We start from the raw sequence: 21,013 nt of genomic DNA, 5'->3' as shown, positions 1-21,013 counted from the left end.
TCTGCCCCTGAACAAGGCAGTTAATCCACTGTTCCTAGTCCGTCATTGAAAATAAGAATTTGTTCTTAACTGACATGCCTAGTTAAATTTAAAAAAAAATAACTTCCTTTATCAAATGGTTAAAAGTAAGAGGAAACCAATCTGCCTCATTAAAACTAAACGTATTCATTAAAATAACCAGTCACACTTTACTGTAATTTTTTCCACAAATGCATGTACTACACTTGCAAATGTAGACAGGCTACTGTGTAATGACACATTATTTTGTGTGTGTGTGTGTATCATAAAGCTTGGCTTGACATGATTCATGGCCACCAACTTGCTATATCCTGTTTTCCAAAAGTGAAAATGAGATAACTGCAGGGAAGGCTATACAGTATGTCTCTCCCTCTCAGATGCTTCCCTCCACCTATTACGAAAGGAACATAATATGTAGATAGCTTCATTCTGGAGAGGTATAAGAGGCCACATCCTATTCTGGGCTTCATAAAGAGGAACCTTCAACAGCTCACATACAGAGCTTCTGCCTCAAAGGACCCATCACTAAAGCATAAATAAAAAAGCAATGTAAAGACAGTGGAGTGATCAGAAGACAATTAGTGGGTAAGACTTTGTTTCAGGGTTTATTGTATATTTACGTATTTGTCTAAATTGACAGGATTGACTATCAGAAACAGGGAATATAGGCCTATATGACAATTTAGCAAAGTATTTTTTTAATGTAATTTTATTGACACTAAAGGACTAGGGTAGGGATTCAGTACAAGGCTCAAGCGTAAATGGCCTTTAAATGACCTTTACTGTAAATGATCAACTCAACTACATTGCTATGCAATCGGGAAAATGCAATGTTAATAAAATGTTAGTGTTATTACAGTGGCATAAGTGTTGACGGTAATATTAACAAAACGAAATATAAGACTAAGTATTTAAGGGAATATCTAAACACTGCCTTGTTGAATCGACTACAGCCAAGATACCAGTAGGTGGAAAATAATGTTAATTTGTATTCTGATGAAAATATCCCTTTAAAGTTGGTATGATGTGTATGTTTGAAACTTATTTGTATTTGAACTCAAGTAGTAGAAAATGTTAAATTCTTGAGCTCCTACTCAAGTCAAGCACTGTGAATTTTGACAGTGAAACTACATTTTTAATTTTGGATATACAGCGCCTCTAGAAAGTCTACAACCTCTTGGATTTCTTCAAATTTTATTGTGTTACAAAGTAGGATTAAAATGAATTTGATTGACATTTGATTGTCAATGAGCTACACTAAATATTCTGTAATGACAAAGTGGAAAAAAATTTGACATTTTTTTGAAGATTCATGAAAATGTTATAGCTAAAATATAGTAGTTACTTAAGTAGGGGGGAGCTAGATACATAAAATTATTTTATTTCTAAATGGAAAAACAGATACAGTGCATTCGGAAAGTATTCAGACCCCTTGACTTTTCCACATGTTGTTACATTACATCCTTATTCTAAATTGATACAAACTATTTTTTACTGTGTGTAGATTGATGAGGGAAAAAAACATTTAATCAATTTTAGAATAATACCCCATAATGACAAAGCAAAAACATTTGTTTTTTTGTGTGCAAATGTATTTAAAATAAATAACGGAAATATCACATTTACATACGTACTCAGACCGTTTACTCACTACTTTGTTAAACCGCCGCCTCGAGTCTTCTTGGGTATGACGCTATAAGCTTGGCACACCTGTATTTGGGGAGTTTCTCCCATTCTTCTCTACAGATCCTCTCAAGTTCTGTCAGGTTGGATGGGGAGCGTCGCTGCACAGCTATTTTCAGGTCTCTCCAGAGATGTAATATCGGGTTTAAGTCCAGGCTCTGGCTGGGCCACTCAAGGACATTCAGAGACTTGTCCCGAAGCCACTCCTGCGTGGTCTTGGCTGTGTGCTTAGGGTCGTTGTCCTGTTGGAAGGTGAACCTTCAGCCCAGTCTGAGGTCCTGAGTGTTCTGGAGCAGGTTTTCATCAAGGATCTCTCTGTACTTTGCTCCGCTCATCTTTCCCTCGATCCTGACTAGTCTCCCAGTCCCTGCCGCTGAAAAACATCCCCACAGCATGATGCTGCCACCACTATGCTTCACTGTAGGGATGGTGCCAGGTTTCTTCCAGACATGACGCTTGGCATTCTGGCCAAAGAGTTCAATCTTGGTTTCATCAGACCAGAGAATCTGGTCTGATAGTCCTTTAGGTGTCTTTTGGTCAAACTCCAAGCGGGCTGTCATGTGCCTTTTACTGAGGAGTGGCTTACGTCTGGCCGCTCTACCATAAAGGCCTGATTGGTGGAGTGCTGCAGAGATGGTTTCCCTTCTGGAAGGTTCTCCTATCTCCACAGAGGAACTCTATAGCTCTGTCAGAGTGATCATCGGGTTCTTGGTCACCTTCCTGACCAAGGCCCTTCTTCCCCGATTGCTCAGTTTGGACAGGCGGCCAGCTCTAGGAAGAGTCTTGGTGGTTCCAAACTTCTGTAATTGAAGAATGATGGAGGCCACTGTGTTCTTGGGGACCTTCAATGCTGCAGAAATGTATTGGTACCCTTCCCTAAATCTGTGCCTCAACACAATCAAAATATTGTTTATGTTTAGTTGCCTGTTAGCACTGCATTGTCGTCACGGTTCGGTTATTCTTTATTTGTTTTGTATTTGCTTAAGTTTCACTTTATTCATTAAAATGATGTGGAACTCTACGTACGCTGCGCCTTGGTCCGACCATTATTACAAACAACGTGACAGATGTCTGTACGTGCTGTTCAAGGAGTAATATCTTATTGGTTGATTGGTTTGTTCATTTACACTAGTTCAACTAATCTGCCATTAGTGGAAGGTTGCCAATCTAATTGTTTCTGAAAATAATCCCTTTCTGATTTCTGTATTTAAATATGTTTTTATTTTTTATTTTAAGTAGTCCCTTATTGCTGTCTGTATTAAAATAAAGTATTAGTAATCACCCCCAAATGATAGTCAACTTTTTTAGTTCCACAAATAATATTTGGAACCATAGTTATCCAAAATGTGCTCAAAACAATACTTCCTCATGTTGTACAGTAAATAACAAACCACAGCAGTGATGCAGGTGTTTTCTTGCGAACATATTCGAAAAGGAAGATGGGTCTCTAATGAAATATTCAACATGGTGGAGGAATGTTGGTGACCTGCAACACAACACAAGTCCCACAGGGAAACTGCTGGGTTAGATTGCTGAGAACATCAACAGATATGTATTTTTAGATGGGCCTAATCTTATCTCCATCTTTAGAGGCATTAGGAAAAACCTTCATCTGAATAATTTAGTTTCACTAAGAAACAAGGAAATAGTGAATGTGTTGATCAATATCTTCATCAAATGTAGTATGCTATTCTAAGCTCTAGTATAATCTCTATCAACATTCAAGTATCAATGAAGTATGGTTGGATTTATAAAATGCCTATAACCTGTAATGAAATGAGAATCCATTCTCAGAAACAGTGCAAAAAAATATTACTGTTTACAATTATTTAGCAAATTAAGAAGATTTATGAAATGGAGATGTATTGCACATATCATTTGATTTGATCCTTTCCTCCTCTGAGTCTTGTGCTTTCATACAGTAGGTTTGTCTGAGACATCATGGAGGGTAATAACAGACAACAGAGAGAAAGATCACGAGAAAGATCAGAAGAAAGATCCCCAGAGACGTCTCGTATGATGGTTCCGGCAACCCAACCACGCTCCTCAATGTTCTCCTGCTGTTTGTGGATGGCATCTGATGAACCTGTAGACGTCCCAGCTAGTAATATAACACAAGGTGAGAAGAGAATGGTTTATCACTACACATTCAATCGAACTAACTCTACCTCCTTCCCAAAATGCTCTGTCTCTGAATAGCCTGTTTCACCCCTCAGACTCTATTGTGAAGCCGCCCACCAGACAGTCTCATCTCAACAACCCAGACACCAGCGAACACATAATACGGTAGGGAGATTGGGGATAGTGAGGACACCATTTGGTGAAAATGACTCATGAAGGGAGTTTTGGAGGAAAACATTTGGGTGATGGGGGTGGCATAGTCCTATCAAAGTACGTTTTCCTATTACTGGTAGCTATGTTATAACTTGCTATAACTTTCTTTTTTTTAACCATGATTTATTTCTGTTTTGTTCTGCAGTTTGGAGAATACTGAGCTGCAAGTATTGCCCGCTGGTGCCAAGAGGTCGAACAACACCCCACAGCCAGGGCAGCCAGGGCCCTCTAATATGAAGAAGGATAAAAGAGGGGACCAAGATGTAAGGAACAAGCTCAACCAGGGGTCCAGTCAGGTGAGCCAACAACAGTGTCATTGTAATAGAAAAACATCAGGGATCAAATATATGAAATATGAAATATACAGTGAAATATATAGTGAGAGGTCAATGAGCTTCAGTTTAAATCTGTCCTCTCCAAGGGATTCGGCAAATTTCTAACAGTGACCTTTAACCAAAAGTATGATCATTTTCTAACCTTACATGGTTTGTTTTTGTTGTTTCTCCTAACAAACCCAGAACCAGAACCAGGATCAAAAGATCAAGTTTCTGATCAATGTGCCCATGTGGGTCCCACTACCTGACAACAACCGAACACAGGAACAAATCCAGTTGCAGGTTCAAAACTTACTGACGTTGTTGGAGGGTACAGGCTTTAAGGAGGAAGATGACAAGCACCTGGAAGATGTGGCCATCATCATTGGCCTCAATGGCAAATATTCTCCTGAGCTCAGGAAGCAGCTGTCAATGCTGATGAACATGAAGGAGAAGACGGTATTGAAGTTTAAAAAGATTTCATTTACCTGGGGACCCAAGGGTGACATTGAATATGAGGACCGTATAAATAAAAAAAAAGATACACCATATACGGATATCAGAGAATATCTAAAAGATCATGAAGAAACTAAACAGCTTGTTAGAGAGTTGAGAGGACAGGATCCTGACGCTCTGATCTATTTCAGTTTTATTGATGCTGATACTGTAAGCTTTAACCAAGTGTACAGCTCTTATTTAGAGATAGTCAGAAAGCACTCTAACACTCACAATGGCATCCCACCAACGGTGATGTCAACAGGCTATGAGTTTCCTGAAGGGGATTTTAAGAGGCCAAGCCAGGTTGACAGAATGACTCGAATTCAGACAGCAAAACACTTTCCTCTAGGGACATACTATCCAGAGCCCAACTTCTGTGTTTTACTCCTAAAGGGGGAGGACACACTAACAGAGAGCTTTCTTGGAAAAGGCAAAACAATGGAGTCGCCAAAATGTATCAAAAAAGTTAAGGACCGTGACGAATTCATAGCAGTCTTTACCGCTGACAATCCCATAATTACCTCTGTTCCAGCAAGGTGTAAAGTAAATAAGGATGGCCTGACAACTGCTCAATCACATTATAATCCTAGAGTCTGGGCAACAAGTGCAAACATCCATGGTGAGATAAAGAGTAAACTAAAGGGCCAAGGAAGTTTTGGTAAAACAAGAGGATTCTTGATGGAACTGTTGACTTGTCCAGATGAGAAATTTGAGAACAAGTGTAAAGAACTTCCTGTGGTAAAAGATGATGCATTTCAGAAACTGTGTGAGGCAGCTGCTGAGGTCCGAGAATACAGAAAGAAAGTGAGGGAGGATGAGAACCAACAGGATGAGAGCAGGCAGGCAGAGAGCAGGCAGGCAGGGAGCAGGCAGGCAGAGAGCAGGCAGGCAGGGAGCAGGCAGGCAGAGAGCAGAGCAAAACAACCAGAGATGTAACACATTTGTACTAATGGAAGCTCTAAAGCCTAGACTTATGTTGACATAAAAATCTGAAACCTTACTTTTGTCGCAACTTTTATTTTGCCGTAATATATTGAGGCACTGTTATTGTTTGTACGCTGGGGACTTTTATTTTGAAAGCGATAGTATTCCAGAGGCACCTTTGAGAAAGTGTTGAGAAAAAGACAGAGTGGATGTTGATGACTGCTTGGCTGGATCTCTTGGTCCAGAGAAATTGAACTACACGTAATAATTTTCCATTGTAACCAGTGTTTTATTTTTACTGTCAATCCACAAGTCCTCTGTTGGAGGAAGTGTTTAATATCTACAAGCAGAAATAAGGGTGATACAAATCTATCCAATCCAGAATGAGAATGTCATATCCTAACAAGACATAAACTCAAATGTTGCTAAATGACCTTATGACTGGATGAATCTCTAGTCATACACAATTGGTGTAACCAATTGTGCCAGAATATTCACCAGACATCAGCTTTCATGGTATAGAGGTGAGGAGTGATATACAGTATAAAACAATTAGGATTGAGGGGTGTAATAAGTTAGCCAGGACACCAGGGTTTCACCACTTACTGGTACCATAAGTACCATGGAATCTTTAATGACCACAGTCAGGACATCCGTTTAATGTACCATCTGAAAGGCTGCACCTTACGCAGGGCAATGTCCCTGTCTCTGCCCCTGGGCATTGGGAACTCCTTAGACCAGAGGGAAGAGTGCCCCCCACTGGCACTCAAACACCACTTCCATCCTACTGTGTACATATTTGTTGTGTCCTGTATAATTGCTCCATTCAATCCATAGCACAAAAGAGCTGCGCTATAGTGTGATTGAAATGTAATGGTCATATCCGATTGAGTCGATATATGCAGCGTTTACCGTGATTGCAGTCTCTGCAAACATGGGAACATTGCTTTTAAATTGAAATGGCTGTTTTCCATTTGAACATGCATGTAGGGTAGATAGGGTTTGATGGAAGAGTAGAGAAACTTATCTGACTGTGACTGCATGACTGCCCTTCAGGCTGTGATGAGATTATATGAACTTTATCACTGAATACTTTATTGTGAACCTTTCAGTTTTAATCATAATTAATAAAGAGTTATTGATATAATACAGTGATATATAGCATGAATGGAAAACACCTTTCAGTTTGAACTAATCATAATGCCAGGCCAGAACTAACCATTTTATAAAACTATATAAAGCTATGCTATGTAATGGGAAGATTCGACATTGCAGAGTCCTCCTATACTAACACTTGTGGTTAAGTACTGGAACAATGTGAACCTACACTGTCATTTCATAACCATCCATGTATGTTCTAACCATCATTATAACCATCACATGTATGTTCTAACTATCATTATAACCATCACATGTATGTTCTAACCATCATTATAACTATCACATGTATATTCTAACTATCATTATAACTATCACATGTATGTTCTAACCATCATTATAACTATCACATGTATGTTCTAACTATCATTATAACTATCACATGTATGTTCTAACCATCATTATAAGTATCACATGTATGTTCTAACTATCATTATAACCATCACATGTATGTTCCAACTATCATTATAACTATCACATGTATGTTCTAACTATCATTATAACTACCACATGTATGTTCTAACTATCATTATAACTATCACATGTATATTCTAACTATCATTATAACCATCACATGTATATTCTAACTATCATTATAACTATCACATGTATGTTCTAACCATCATTATAACTATCACATGTATGTTCTAACTATCATTATAACCATCACATGTATGTTTTAACTATCATTATAACATCACATGTATGTTCTATCATTATAACTATCACATGTATGTTCTAACTATCATTATAACCATCCATGTATGTTCTAACCATCATTATAACCATCACATGTATGTTCTAACTATCATTATAACATCACATGTATGTTCTAACTATCATTATAACATCACATGTATGTTCTAACCATCATTATAACTATCACATGTATGTTCTAACCATCATTATAACATCACATGTATGTTCTAACTATCATTATAACATCACATGTGTGTTCTAACTATCATTATAACATCACATGTATGTTCTATCATTATAACTATCACATGTATATTCTAACTATCATTATAACTATCACATGTATGTTCTATCATTATAACTATCACATGTATGTTCTAACTATCATTATAACCATCACATGTATGTTCTAACTATCATTATAACATCACATGTATGTTCTAACTATCATTATAACCATCACATGTATGTTCTAACCATCATTATAACCATCACATGTATGTTCTAACTATCATTATAACATCACATGTATATTCTAACTATCATTATAACTATCACATGTATGTTCTAACCATCATTATAACTATCACATGTATGTTCTAACTATCATTATAACAATCACATGTATGTTCTAACTATCATTATAACTATCACATGTATGTTCTAACCATCATTATAACAATCACATGTATGTTCTAACTATCATTATAACAATCACATGTATGTTCTAACTATCATTATAACTATCACATGTATGTTCTAACTATCATTATAACTATCACATGTATGTTCTAACTATCATTATAATATAACTATCACATGTATGTTCTAACTATCATTATAACTATCACATGTATGTTCTAACTATCATTATAACTATCACATGTATGTTCTAACTATCATTATAACTATCACATGAATATTCTAACTATCATTATAACCATCACATGTATGTTCTAACTATCATTATAACTATCACATGTATGTTCTGTCTCTATAACTATCACATGTATATTCTAACCATCATTATAACTATCACATGTATGTTCTGTCATTATAACTATCACATGTATGTTCTAACCATCATTATAACTATCACATGTATGTTCTAACTATCATTATAACAATCACATGTATGTTCTAACTATCATTATAACTATCACATGTATGTTCTAACTATCATTATAACTATCACATGTATGTTCTAACTATCATTATAACTATCACATGTATGTTCAACTATCATTATAACTATCACATGTATATTCTAACTATCATTATAACTATCACATGTATGTTCTAACCATCATTATAACCATCACATGTATGTTCTAACTATCATTATAACTATCACATGTATGTTCTAACTATCATTATAACTATCACATGTATATTCTAATCATCATTATAACCGTCACATATTATGATCAGTAATCACAGATAATTCAGTTTTGACATTTGTTTTGATGATTTCACTATATTTCCTATGTCAGTTTTTGCCTGCCTCATAATAAACAGATGGTAAATCCAATGTAGTAGAAACTCTTAATTGATAACCCTCATATCTTATCAGACATGTGTGACTTCAATGCAGTCTCACTGTTAAACACAGAGTTAGAATTTGACTCAGGCACTGAAAATGGATGGTGAACCTGCAGGAAGAAATGGGGCCAAGAGAAGACTTGACTATTCAAGTACATTTTTCAAATATTTTATTTTATTTTTTTGTCTGAAATTACAGCAATATATTCATAAATACCTAATTACTACATTCAACAAATAATATATTACATTACAATTAATTCAAACAAGTACATTTTAAAATCAGAGTTTCACAGCATCTAGAGTCTAGACATCCTCCATAGAGTCAGGGGGCTATTGCGTGTGCGTGCGTGGTAGAGTAAGGAGGCTCTGGGGAAGGGCCTAACGTCCTCCCGCTAACTCATTGGCTGCTTAACTCAGTGGTAGCGCTTGCTGTCTGATTGACAGGTGGTGCTCCTATCGTAGCTCTGCTCTGGTCTGTAAACATGGTTCCGCCTCCCTAACTGGGTGTTCCTCTGAAAGCTCACCAGGAGTGGAACAAAGAGGGATGTAGGGACCAGACCTGCAGCCACCCTCCCCTCCCTGCCATCTCACATCCACAGCATCAGACTGGAGTTCAAACAGAACCCCTTTTGGACTACATACTCAAAGCCTTATCAACTCTGACTGACAGCACTACAATACCCACACTGCATTGCGATCTATGCTGCCGGAGGTCCTCTTGTAAGGCTAAACATATTTTTTTTTTTTTACAAAACTACAGGCCAGACACTCCCACAGAAAGAAGGTAGGGGAATAGAGAGACGGGGGAACAGGGGTACTGAGGCACAGGAGATGGCTATGGCCAGCAGCAAGGTGGACTGATGTAGGCATGAAAACACTATAGATGCACAGTGCAGAGCAGGACAATGATTCATATACTTGGCAAAAGAGAAACTTTCATTGACTTTGGATTTGAGGGCCCTCAAGTGGAGAAAAAAATGGTCCATTATCCAATTGTTGGCAAGGGCTTTGACATGATAAGTGGGATCAATGTAGTAAAAAATACATTTAGAAGTGGGTTGGCCATTTAAATTCAGGGAGTTAGCTTAATTACTCTATTTTGAGGTTTAAAAAAGTCTCATGATATTTTGTGCAAGGGAGGGCTACTTTTTGGCACTATTTCCTTTTATGGCAAACACAAAGGAGAAGAATCTCGCTCGATCTCCCTCGGTGCATTGTCACATTGCCATGTGGTACTGTCTGCATTGTTCCCTCCTCTCTCTGGGTTTAGTGATGATATGAATGTCTCATTATAATGGATGTTGTGTCCTTTGTGCTTAATGATAAGGTCCAGAGAGATGGGTCTAGTTATCGGTTCTACTAAGGGCTCATCCCTGGACAAGAGCTGAAGGGGAATAAGAGAGAGAGAAAATAAAGGATGACACTAACTGTAGCTGTCACTCACTCTTTCCCATGGGTAACTACTCACACAGGGAGAGTGGTAAAACTTGCTGTTCCTGACAGGAGGGGTTCTGTGTGGGGCTGGTGTTCTGACGGAGTGCATGGATCTGGGAGGCCTGTGGGGCCTGGAGTTAGGTCTTACCCCCATCTCAGTGAGCCTTACGGGGCCTGGAGGCCAGGGGAGGGAGGCCTGTGGCGCCTGGAGTTAGGTCTTACCCCCATCTCAGTGAGCCTTACGGGGCCTGGAGGCCAGGGGAGGGAGGCCTGTGGGGCCTGGAGTTAGGTCTTACCCCCATCTCAGTGAGCCTTACGGGGCCTGGAGGCCAGGGGAGGGAGGGCTGTGGGGCCTGGAGTTAGGTCTTACCCCCATCTCAGTGAGCCTTACGGGGCCTGGAGGCCAGGGGAGGGAGGCCTGTGGGACCTGGAGTTAGGTCTTACCCCCATCTCAGTGAGCCTTACGGGGCCTGAAGGCCAGGGGAGGGAGGGCTGTGGGGCCTGGAGTTAGGTCTTACCCCCATCTCAGTGAGCCTTACGGGGCCTGGAGGCCAGGGGAGGGAGGGCTGTGGGGCCTGGAGTTAGGTCTTACCCCCATCTCAGTGAGCCTTACGGGGCCTGGAGGCCAGGGGAGGGAGGGCTGTGGGGCCTGGAGTTAGGTCTTACCCCCATCTCAGTGAGCCTTACGGGGCCTGGAGGCCAGGGGAGGGAGGCCTGTGTGGCCTGGAGTTAGGTCTTACCCCCATCTCAGTGAGCCTTACGGGGCCTGGAGGCCAGGGGAGGGAGGGCTGTGGGGCCTGGAGTTAGGTCTTACCCCATCTCAGTGAGCCTTACGGGGCCTGGAGGCCAGGGGAGGGAGGCCTGTGGGGCCTGGAGTTAGGTCTTTCCCCCATCTCAGTGAGCCTTACGGGGCCTGGAGGCCAGGGGAGGGAGGCCTGTGGGGCCTGGAGTTAGGTCTTACCCCCATCTCAGTGAGCCTTACGGGGCCTGGAGGCCAGGGGAGGGAGGCCTGTGGGGCCTGGAGTTAGGTCTTACCCCCATCTCAGTGAGCCTTACGGGGCCTGGAGGCCAGGGGAGGGAGGGCTGTGGCTGGAGCTCAGGCTGCTGCTACGGCAGCACACATGGCTGGGTCAAAGGGGGAGAGGAGAAGAGGAGAGGAGTGGAGCATGTTCTCTCTTTCCTTTTCTACTTTAATCTACACCTCCGAACAGGGCAGTCCTGACCAGCAGCAGAACAAACACTAAAAGCAAAGCTTTCTGTTTCACCCAAAAAAGCATGAATATATAAAAAATGGCAGGCTTATTTTCTTCTTCTTAAAAGAACAATGATTAAAGTAATAAAAACATACAAAATTATTTTTAGTCTTAATATTATTTACAATACAAGGCTGAAGCACCTTTTAAATTCTTATTCTCATCTCGAAATAAAACATTTCCTTTATTCATTCCAAAATGTGCATTTTGTAAGTTCTTCCTTAATATGAACAGTTCTTTGTCGTAACACAGTACCACCAGGTAGTTCTTCAGGTCTTTCTCTTTAAGTGCATTTCAAGTTTGAAAGCTGGCCTGACCTGCTGCCAGGAGAGATGCTGGGAGGTTCAGTCCTGTCCGATTGGCCAGAGGTAGGGGCATTGGATTGGTGGTAGATGACGATCTGTCACGTGACCACACCCATTCCAGGGCTGAGCTGCTCTCCGATTGCAGGATTGTCTGTGTGGGAGTGGCTGTGAAGGGAGCCCAGGATGGGGCTGGGACTGCAATGTAAGAGAGTAACTGGTGCCTGCTGAAGAGCATGGTGTGAGTTTGTGCCTCTGTATGTTTGTGTGTGTGTTGACCATGCAGTCCTAGAGCTTTGCCCCATGTGTGACGTGCCTGTTGCTCCCTCTGACCCCAGGGTTAGCACAGACCACTGACTGGTGGCACCGTCCCTGGCAGGCTGGCAGCAGCCCCAGTCAGTGCTTCACTGCTTGGCCCTGCTGCCCCATCCATCTATCAATGAATCCCTCTCTCCTGTGGAGCTGCGCATCCGGGTCCAGATCCAGGCTGGGTCATAAAAATAAACTCTGTGTGGGCGGGGAGGGAGGGGGCCGGGCCTGGGAGTCAGTGGAGCTGTCACCTGGGGGGGTAACCCTTGTAGTGCCCTCCCCTGGCCCAGTGAGGCTGCGGCAGCGTCAGACACTTCCTGAAGTGCTCCAACTCGGCCTGTAACTTCTCCCTCTCCACCGCCAGCTTCTGTCTCTGAGACATCAACTCCTATAAAGAGAGAAGGGGGGGTGAGTAGAGTCAATAAAACCACATTAACAAAAACGTAACACAAGGATACACACACACACACACACACACACACACACACACACACACACACACACACACACACACACACACACACACACACACACACACACACACACACGCTTAGAATTCTGTGGCATTATATAATATTGTTTTACAGTATGAAGAATACAATTGAACATAGCTGATTAAAATAGAAAGTATATTTTCTCCAAACGATTTGAAGGAAGCTCAGTGATGATAGATGTAGCAGACAAGGTCTTACCCCCATGCTGTGGGAGAGCTGCTCTGCTGTCAGGCTCAGGTTGTAGTGCTGGTTCTCCAGTCTCCGACACTGGCTCTGCAGCACCTGGCGCTCCACACCTTGCTCTGGAGGAGGGAGGGAGGACCGAAGGCAGGGGAAGAGAAGGAGGGGAGGGAGGCAGAGGAGGAGAGGGAGAGAGGAAGGAGAAGAGAATAACAGTGAGCCTGAGGGGATGTGACCTGGGTTCTCATTAGCATCCACACTAACACTCCCTGCCTGTCTGTCTCCCCACGTACCAATAACTAGAGAGCAGCACACAGCTAGAGACACAACAGACCATACTGCCACATGCAAGCAGCACACAGCTAGAGACACAACAGACCATACTGCCACATGCAAGCAGCACACAGCTAGAGACACAACAGACCATACTGCCACATGCAAGCAGCACACAGCTAGAGACACAACAGACCATACTGCCACATGCAAGCAGCACACAGCTAGAGATACAACAGACCATACTGCCACATGCAAGCAGCACACAGCTAGAGATACAACAGACCATACTGCCACATGCAAGCAGCACACAGCTAGAGATACAACAGACCATACTGCCACAGGCAAGCAGCACACAACTAGAGATACAACAGACCATACTGCCACATGCAAGCAGCACACAGCTAGAGATACAACAGACCATACTGCCACATGCAAGCAGCACACAGCTAGAGATACAACAGACCATACTGCCACAGGCTAGCAGCACACAGCTAGAGATACAACAGACCATACTGCCACATGCAAGCAGCACACAGCTAGAGATACAACAGACCATACTGCCACAGGCTAGCAGCACACAGCTAGAGATACAACAGACCATACTGCCACAGGCAAGCAGCACACAGCTAGAGATACAACAGACCATACTGCCACATGCAAGCAGCACACAGCTAGAGATACAACAGACCATACTGCCACAGGCAAGCAGCACACAGCTAGAGATACAACAGACCATACTGCCACATGCAAGCAGCACACAGCTAGAGATACAACAGACCATACTGCCACAGGCAAGCAGCACACAGCTAGAGACACAACAGACCATACTGCCACATGCAAGCAGCACACAGCTAGAGATACAACAGACCATACTGCCACATGCAAGCAGCACACAGCTAGAGATACAACAGACCATACTGCCACAGGCAAGCAGCACACAGCTAGAGATACAACAGACCATACTGCCACAGACAAGCAGCATACAGCACACAACCCACTAAACAAGTCTCATTACAGATAGTGTGTACGTGTCTGTGTGTGTGTGTGTGTGTGTGTGTGTGTGTGTGTGTGTGTGTATGTTTGACTGTTTACATCCTATTTGTTGGACCAACAGAGAGTAGTAGAAAAGGATAAATACCGCCCTCTTGTGTTGGGAATACGCTACAACTACTCTTAACCAAAGTCATACATGTTCATTGGTCTCTAGATTTCAACCATAATTGAACAATTCCAAAACCAAGGACATTAGACATTAAAGGTCCAATGCAACCATTTTTATCTCAATATCAAATCATTTCTGGGTAAAAATTAAGTACCTTATTGTGATTGTTTTCAATTAAAATTGTCAACAACAAAAAATATTAGCTTCTTAGCAAATAGCAATTTCTCAAGCAAGAATTTTACTAGGAGTGTTTGGGAGTGTTCTAAGTGGGAAGGGGAAAACTGAAAACTATGTTTTATTGGCAGAGAGGTTTGGAACTCTCTTTCTTATTTGGTCTACTAACTAACTCCCTAGGGCAAAACTTCACACCACTAAAACAGCCCAAAAAATTCAAATAATAATAACAATAATAATATATATATTTTTTAATTACAGGCTGAAATTATGTTTTGACTGCACTGGGCCTTCAAATAAACAGAAAAGTGACTGACTGCTTACCTTCAATGTATTCCTGATAGGCTTCAAAGATCGCTTCAATCCCCTGCCACCTGGGTACTGGGGCCTCCTCTTCCTCCTCTTCCTCGTCTTCTTCTGAGTCCTCTGGTGCAGACTGCTCCTCCCTCACTCCTGGGGGCTCTCGGTGGGGGTGCGGGGGACAGTGCTGCCCATTGGGCTGGGGGTGCGGATGTGAGTGCGGGTGTTGGATGGAGTGTGCGTGCGGGTGTGTGTGTGGCGGGGGCGGCCGGCTGGGGGTGCTCTGTAGCTCTGGAATGTTGTAGTGCACTGAGGAGTCCTGGAGGTGAGAGGGCGCTGAGATAACTGTGGCTCCACCTAGAGAGAGAGAGAGAGAGAGAGAGAGAGAGAGAGAGAGAGGGGATAGAGTGAGGGAGAGAAAGTTTTTTTTAATTCAACCTTTATTTAACTAGGCAAGTAAGTTAAGAACAAATTCTTATTTAAATTGACTGCCTACCCCGTGCGCCGCCCTATGGGACTCCCAATCACGGCCAGATGTGATACAGCCTGGATTCAAACCAGGGACTGTAGTGACGCCTCTTGCACTGAGATGCAGTGTCTTAGACCGCTGCGTCACTCGGGAGCCCGAGATATTACATTAACACATCATCACTGTTATTACTTGGGTTGTTCCACAAATAGAGAAAATTTTGCGTCCCTTTGATATTTAATGGAGAAATTGTGCACCAATACTGAATTGTATAAGCCTGTTATGCTCAATGAAGTGCCCTTTAATATTGACCACATGGAAATTCAATAAATCTGATTTTTCTTTTGAATAAAGACTTGCTAAGGTGCCAAACTTCAGAATATTTTAAGATGTCCTTGGCATGTTAAAGGTCCAATGCAGCCATTTTATCTCAATTTCAAATCATTTCTGGGTAACAATTATGGACCGTACAGTGACTGTTTTCAATTAAAATGGTCAAAAATAAACCAAAATAGCCTTTTAGCAAAGAGCAATTTCTCAAGCAAGAATTTAGTTAGGACTGTCTGGGAGTGTTCTGAGTGGGGAGAGGAAAACTGAAAACTAGCTGTTATTCTCTTTCTTATTGGTCTATTAACAAATGTACCGCCTGGTGATGTCACCAGACAGGCCAAAGCTCCATCCCACCAAACAGCTCTTACACTTAAAGGGAATTATCATAATTTTCACAATATCACAGTATTATTCCAACCTCATAGTGTGGAAATATTTATAAAACACAAAATATCATGATTGTGACTGTATTGGGTCTTTAACCCAACGTTCTTCAAGTTTTTACCATCATTGTTAGCCCTAGTTATGTTCTTGTTTGACAAAATCATTTCTGAAGATTAATATTTTTAAATAAATGATACATTTAGTGAACTTTTGTTTTAATATGGTGAAACTATTCCTTTTAAAATATGTTTTCAAAATAAACATTGAACAAATAATAGTCAAATCATAGTGTAAAAGCAAGTGAGCTTGGTCTATGCTTTTAGGCCATATTCTGATGTTTTGTGCTGGAAAACAGTGCGAGGCAAGCAAAACACATCAACCCTGTTACCATGGATAGATAGACTAGAAATATTTTAACATTAACATTTTTGGGGGGGAAAGTTGCATTCAATTGTCCATCCCTGTTGCACAGAACAGGCTTCCATTCCCTCTGTCACAAGGGGATTTAAGATGTAAACCTCAACCCTGTTACAGTCAACCCTGTTACTCTAATGGCAATACATTGGCATTTACTATAGTATTTTATTTATATAACCCCTTGAGATGGGAAAACTCTTCATGACAGAATGTTAACATCAGGTAAAATGCTGCACACCCTTAACGCTTAGGGTTTGGATCTATTTTGGTTTCAACTGGCAAGTGTCTTCACTGACATTTTCAACCTCTACCTGACCAAGTCTGTAATACCTACATGTTTCAAGCAGACCATCATAGTCCCTGTGCCCAAGAACGCCAACCTAACCTGCCTAAATAACTACTGACCCGTAGCACTCACATCTGTAGCCATGAAGTGCTTGAAAGGCTGATCATGGCTCACATTAACACCATCATCCCAGAAACCCTAGACCCACTCCAATTTGCATACCGCCCTAACAGATCCACAGATGACGCAATCTCTATTGCACTCCACACTGCCCTTTACCACCTGGACAAAAGGAACACCTATGTGAGAAGTAGAGGTCGACCGATTAATCGGAATGGCCGATTAATTAGGGCCGATTTCAAGTTTTCATAACAATCGGTAATCGGTATTTTTGGCCACCGATTTGCCGATTATTTTTATTAAGATTTTTTTTTTTATATATAAATTTTTTATACCTTTATTTAACTAGGCAAGTCAGTTAAGAACACATTCTTATTTTCAATGACGGCCTAGGAACGGTGGGTTAACTGCCTTGTTCAGGGGCAGAATGACAGATTTTTACCTTGTCAGCTTGGGGATGCAACCTTGCGTTAACTAGTCCAACGCTCTAACCACCTGCTTTACAATGCACTCCACGAGGAGCCTGCCTATTACGCGAATGCAGTAAGAAGCCAAGGTAAGTTGCTAGCTAGCATTAAACTTATCTTATAAAAAACAATCAATCAATCATAATCACTAGTTAACTACACATGGTTGATGATATTACTAGTTTATCTAGCCTGTCCTGAGTTGCATATAATCGATGTGGTGCGCATTTGCGAAAAAGGACTGTCTTTGCTCCGACGTGTACCTAACCATAAACATCAATGTCTTTCTTAAAATCAATACACAAGTATATATTTTTAAACCTGCATATTTAGCTAAAAGAAATCCAGTTTAGCAGGCAATATTAACCAGGTGAAATTGTGTCAGTTCTCTTGCGTTCATTGCACACAGAATCAGGGTATATGCAACAGTTTGGGCCGCCTGGCTCGTTGCGAACTAATTCGCCAGAATTTTACGTAACTATGAAATAACATTGTAGGTTGTGCGATGTAACAGGAATATTTAGACTTATGGATGCCACCCGTTAGATAAAATACGGAACGGTTCCATATTTCACTGAAAGAATAAACATGATAGTTTCCGGATTCTACCATATTAATGACCTAAGGCTCGTATTTCTGTGTGTTATTATGTTATAATTAAGTCTATGATTTGATAGAGCAGTCTGACAGCGATGGTAGGCAGCAGCAGGCTCGTAAGCATTCATTCAAACAGCACTTTACTGCGTTTTGCCAGCAGCTCTTCACAATGCATTGCGCTGTTTATGACTTCAAGCCTATCAACCCCCGAGATTAGCTGATGTAACCGATGTGAAATGGCTAGCTAGTTAGCCGGGTGCGCGCTAATAGCGTTTCAAACGTCACTCGCTCTGAGACTTGGAGTAGTTGTTCCCCTTCCTCTACATGGGTAACGCTGCTTCGAGGGTGGCTGTTGTCGATGTGTTCCTGGTTCGAGCCCAGGTAGGAGCGAGGAGAGGGACAGAAGCTATACTGTTACACTGGCAATACTAAAGTTCCTATAAGAACATCCAATAGTCAAAGGTATATGAAATACAAATCGTATAGAGAGAAATAGTCCAATAATTCCTATAATAACTACAACCTAAAACTTCTTACCTGGGAATATTGAAGACTCATGTTAAAAGGAACCACCAGCTTTCATATGTTCTCATGTTCTGAGCAAGGAACTTAATGCACTTTTACTTTCTTCTCCAACACTTTGTTTTTGCATTATTTAAACAAAATTGAATATGTTTCATTATTTATTTGAGGCTAAATTGATTTTATTGATGTATTATATTAAGTTAAAATAAGTGTTCATTCAGGATTGTTTTAATTGTCATTATTACAAATAAATAATACAAAAATCGGCCGATTAATCGGGCGAGGCTTTTTTTGGCCCTCCAATAATCTGTATCGGCGTTGAAAAATCATAATTGGTCGACATCTAGTGAGAAGGCTGTTCATTGACTGCAGCTCAGCGTTCAACACCATAGTACCCTCAAAGCTCATCACTAAGCTAAGGACCCTGGGACTAAACAGGGTAGGGTAGGCAACAACACATCTGACACACTGATCCTCAACACGGGGGCCCCTCAACGGTGCATGCTTAGTCCCCTCCTGTACTCCCTGTTCACCCACGACTGAGTGGCCAAGCATGACTCCAACACCATCATTAAGTTTGCAGATGACACAACGGTGGTAGGCCTGATCACCGTCAACAATGAGACAGGAGGTCAGAGACCTGGCAGTGTGGTGCCAGGACAACAAACTGTCCCTCAATGTGATCATGACAAAGGAGATGATTGTGGACTACAGGAAAATCAAATCAAATCAAATTGTATTTGTCACATGCGCCAAATACAACAGGTGTAGACCTTACAGTGAAATGCTTACTTACAGGCCCTTAACCAACAATGCAGTTAAGAAAAATAAGTGTTATGTAAAAAAATATATAAGTCATTTAAAAAAAATAAAGTAATAAATATTTAAACAGCAGCAGTAAAATAACAATAGCGAGGCTATATAGGGGGTGCTGGTACAGAGTCAATGTGGAGGCTATATACAGGGGGTACCGGTACAGAGTCAATGTGGAGGCTATATACAGAGTCAATGTGGAGGCTATATACAGGGGGTACCGTTACAGAGTCAATGTGCGGGGGCACCGGTTAGTTAAGTTAATTGAGGTAATATGTACATGTAGGTAGAGTTATTAAAGTGACTATGCATAGATAATAATAACAGAGAGTAGCAGCAGCGTAAGAGGGGGGCAATGCAAATAGTCTGGGTAGCCATTTGCTTGGGGGTAGAAGCTGTTAAGAAGTCCTTTGGACCTAGACTTGGCGCTCCGGTACCGCTTGCCATGCGGTAGCAGAGAGAACAGTCTATGACTGGGGTAGCTGGAGTCTTTCACAATTTTTAGGGCCTTCCTCTGACACCGCCTGGTATAGAGGTCCTGGAGCGCCAAGTCTAGGTCCAAAAGGCTCCTTAACAGCTTCTACCACCAAGCCATAGACTGCTGAACAGTTAGCCAAATGGCTATCTGGACTATTTGCATTGAAAATCCGTTTTTTTTACGCTGCTGCTACTCGCTGTTTATTATTTATTATCTATGCATAGTCACTTTACCCCTACCTACCTACACTTTACCCCTACCTACAAATTTCACTGCTATGCGGACGACACACAGCTGTACATTTCAATGAAACATGGTGAAGCCCCAAAATTGCCCTCGCTAGAAGCCTGTGTTTCAGACATAAGGAAGTGGATGGCTGCAAATTTTCTACTTTTAAACTCGGACAAAACAGAGATGCTTGTCCTAGGTCCCAAGAAACAAAGAGATCTTCTGTTCAATCTGACAATTAATCTGGATGGTTGTACAGTCGTCTCAAATAAAACTGTGAAGGACCTCGGCGTTACTCTGGACCCTGATCTCTCTTTTGAAGAACATATCAAGACTGCTTCAAGGACAGCTTTTTTCCATCTACGTAACATTGCAAAAATCAGAAACTTTCTGTCCAAAAATGACGCAGAAAAATTAATCCATGCTTTTGTTACTTCTAGGCTCGACTACTGCAATGCTCTACTTTCCGGCTACCCGGATAAAGCACTAAACAAACTTCAGTTAGTGCTAAATACGGCTGCTAGAATCCTGACTAGAACCAAAAAATTTGATCATATTACTCCAGTGCTAGCCTCCCTACACTGGCTTCCTGTTAAGGCAAGGGCTGATTTCAAGGTTTTACTGCTAACCTACAAAGCATTACATGGGCTTGCTCCTACCTATCTTTCCGATTTGGTCCTGCCGTACATACCTACACGTACGCTACGGTCACAAGACGCAGGCCTCCTAATTGTCCCTAGAATTTCTAAGCAAACGGCTGGAGGTAGGGCTTTCTCCTATAGAGCTCCATTTTTATGGAATGGTCTGCCTACCCATGTGAGAGACGCAGACTCAGTCTCAAC

General features: G+C 41.5%; 2 protein-coding genes across 4 annotated transcripts in view; one reads left to right on the top strand and one right to left on the bottom strand.

Annotated features, from left to right (window-relative positions):
• The first annotated feature begins 408 nt into the window (after positions 1 to 408).
• LOC115167156 (uncharacterized) lies at positions 409 to 9,159 on the top strand. 2 transcript variants are annotated; one of them, XM_029721303.1, is made up of 5 exons: positions 409 to 603; positions 3,624 to 3,820; positions 3,918 to 3,987; positions 4,181 to 4,331; positions 4,554 to 9,159. In XM_029721303.1, exons 2-5 carry the CDS (start codon positions 3,643 to 3,645, stop codon positions 5,781 to 5,783), a joined length of 1,629 nt encoding a protein of 542 aa, XP_029577163.1. In that variant the 5' UTR covers positions 409 to 603; positions 3,624 to 3,642; the 3' UTR covers positions 5,784 to 9,159. The 2 variants fall into 2 exon arrangements, with proteins under 2 accessions (XP_029577163.1, XP_029577164.1); XM_029721304.1 differs by having other exon boundaries at positions 411 to 603; positions 3,627 to 3,820.
• Positions 9,160 to 9,325: 166 nt separating this feature from the next.
• Positions 9,326 to 21,013, bottom strand: part of LOC115167157 (genetic suppressor element 1) — a 15,823-nt gene continuing 4,135 nt past the window's right edge. Inside the window, exons 5-8 of one of the 2 annotated variants that reach the window (XR_003870444.1) lie at positions 15,082 to 15,414; positions 13,164 to 13,267; positions 11,035 to 12,859; positions 9,326 to 11,003 (exon numbers count right to left, since the gene is read on the bottom strand). Coding sequence is in view for 1 of the 2 variants with exons in the window: in XM_029721305.1 (XP_029577165.1) it covers positions 12,719 to 12,859; positions 13,164 to 13,267; positions 15,082 to 15,414 (578 nt within the window). In the remaining variant the exon portion in view is untranslated. Of the gene's footprint in view, positions 12,860 to 13,163; positions 13,268 to 15,081; positions 15,415 to 21,013 lie in introns of both variants that reach the window. The other variant, XM_029721305.1, reaches the window with a different exon arrangement.

Source organism: Salmo trutta, chromosome 29, assembly GCF_901001165.1.
Source record: "Salmo trutta chromosome 29, fSalTru1.1, whole genome shotgun sequence".
In the NCBI taxonomy this organism is placed as follows: domain Eukaryota; kingdom Metazoa; phylum Chordata; class Actinopteri; order Salmoniformes; family Salmonidae; genus Salmo; species Salmo trutta.
Note: the sequence above shows the minus strand (reverse complement) of the source record. Positions and strands in the feature narration are given on the sequence as shown.

What these genes read in the sequence shown, in the direction of transcription:
- LOC115167156 (XM_029721303.1), top strand. Translation starts at nt 3,643, where the DNA reads ATGGAGGGTAATAACAGACAACAGAGAGAAAGATCACGAGAAAGATCA. An exon ending in ACCAGCGAACACATAATACG is followed by an intron (nt 3,988 to 4,180) that starts GTAGGGAGATTG and finishes TTTGTTCTGCAG; the next exon opens with TTTGGAGAATACTGAGCTGC. An exon ending in TCAACCAGGGGTCCAGTCAG is followed by an intron (nt 4,332 to 4,553) that starts GTGAGCCAACAA and finishes TAACAAACCCAG; the next exon opens with AACCAGAACCAGGATCAAAA.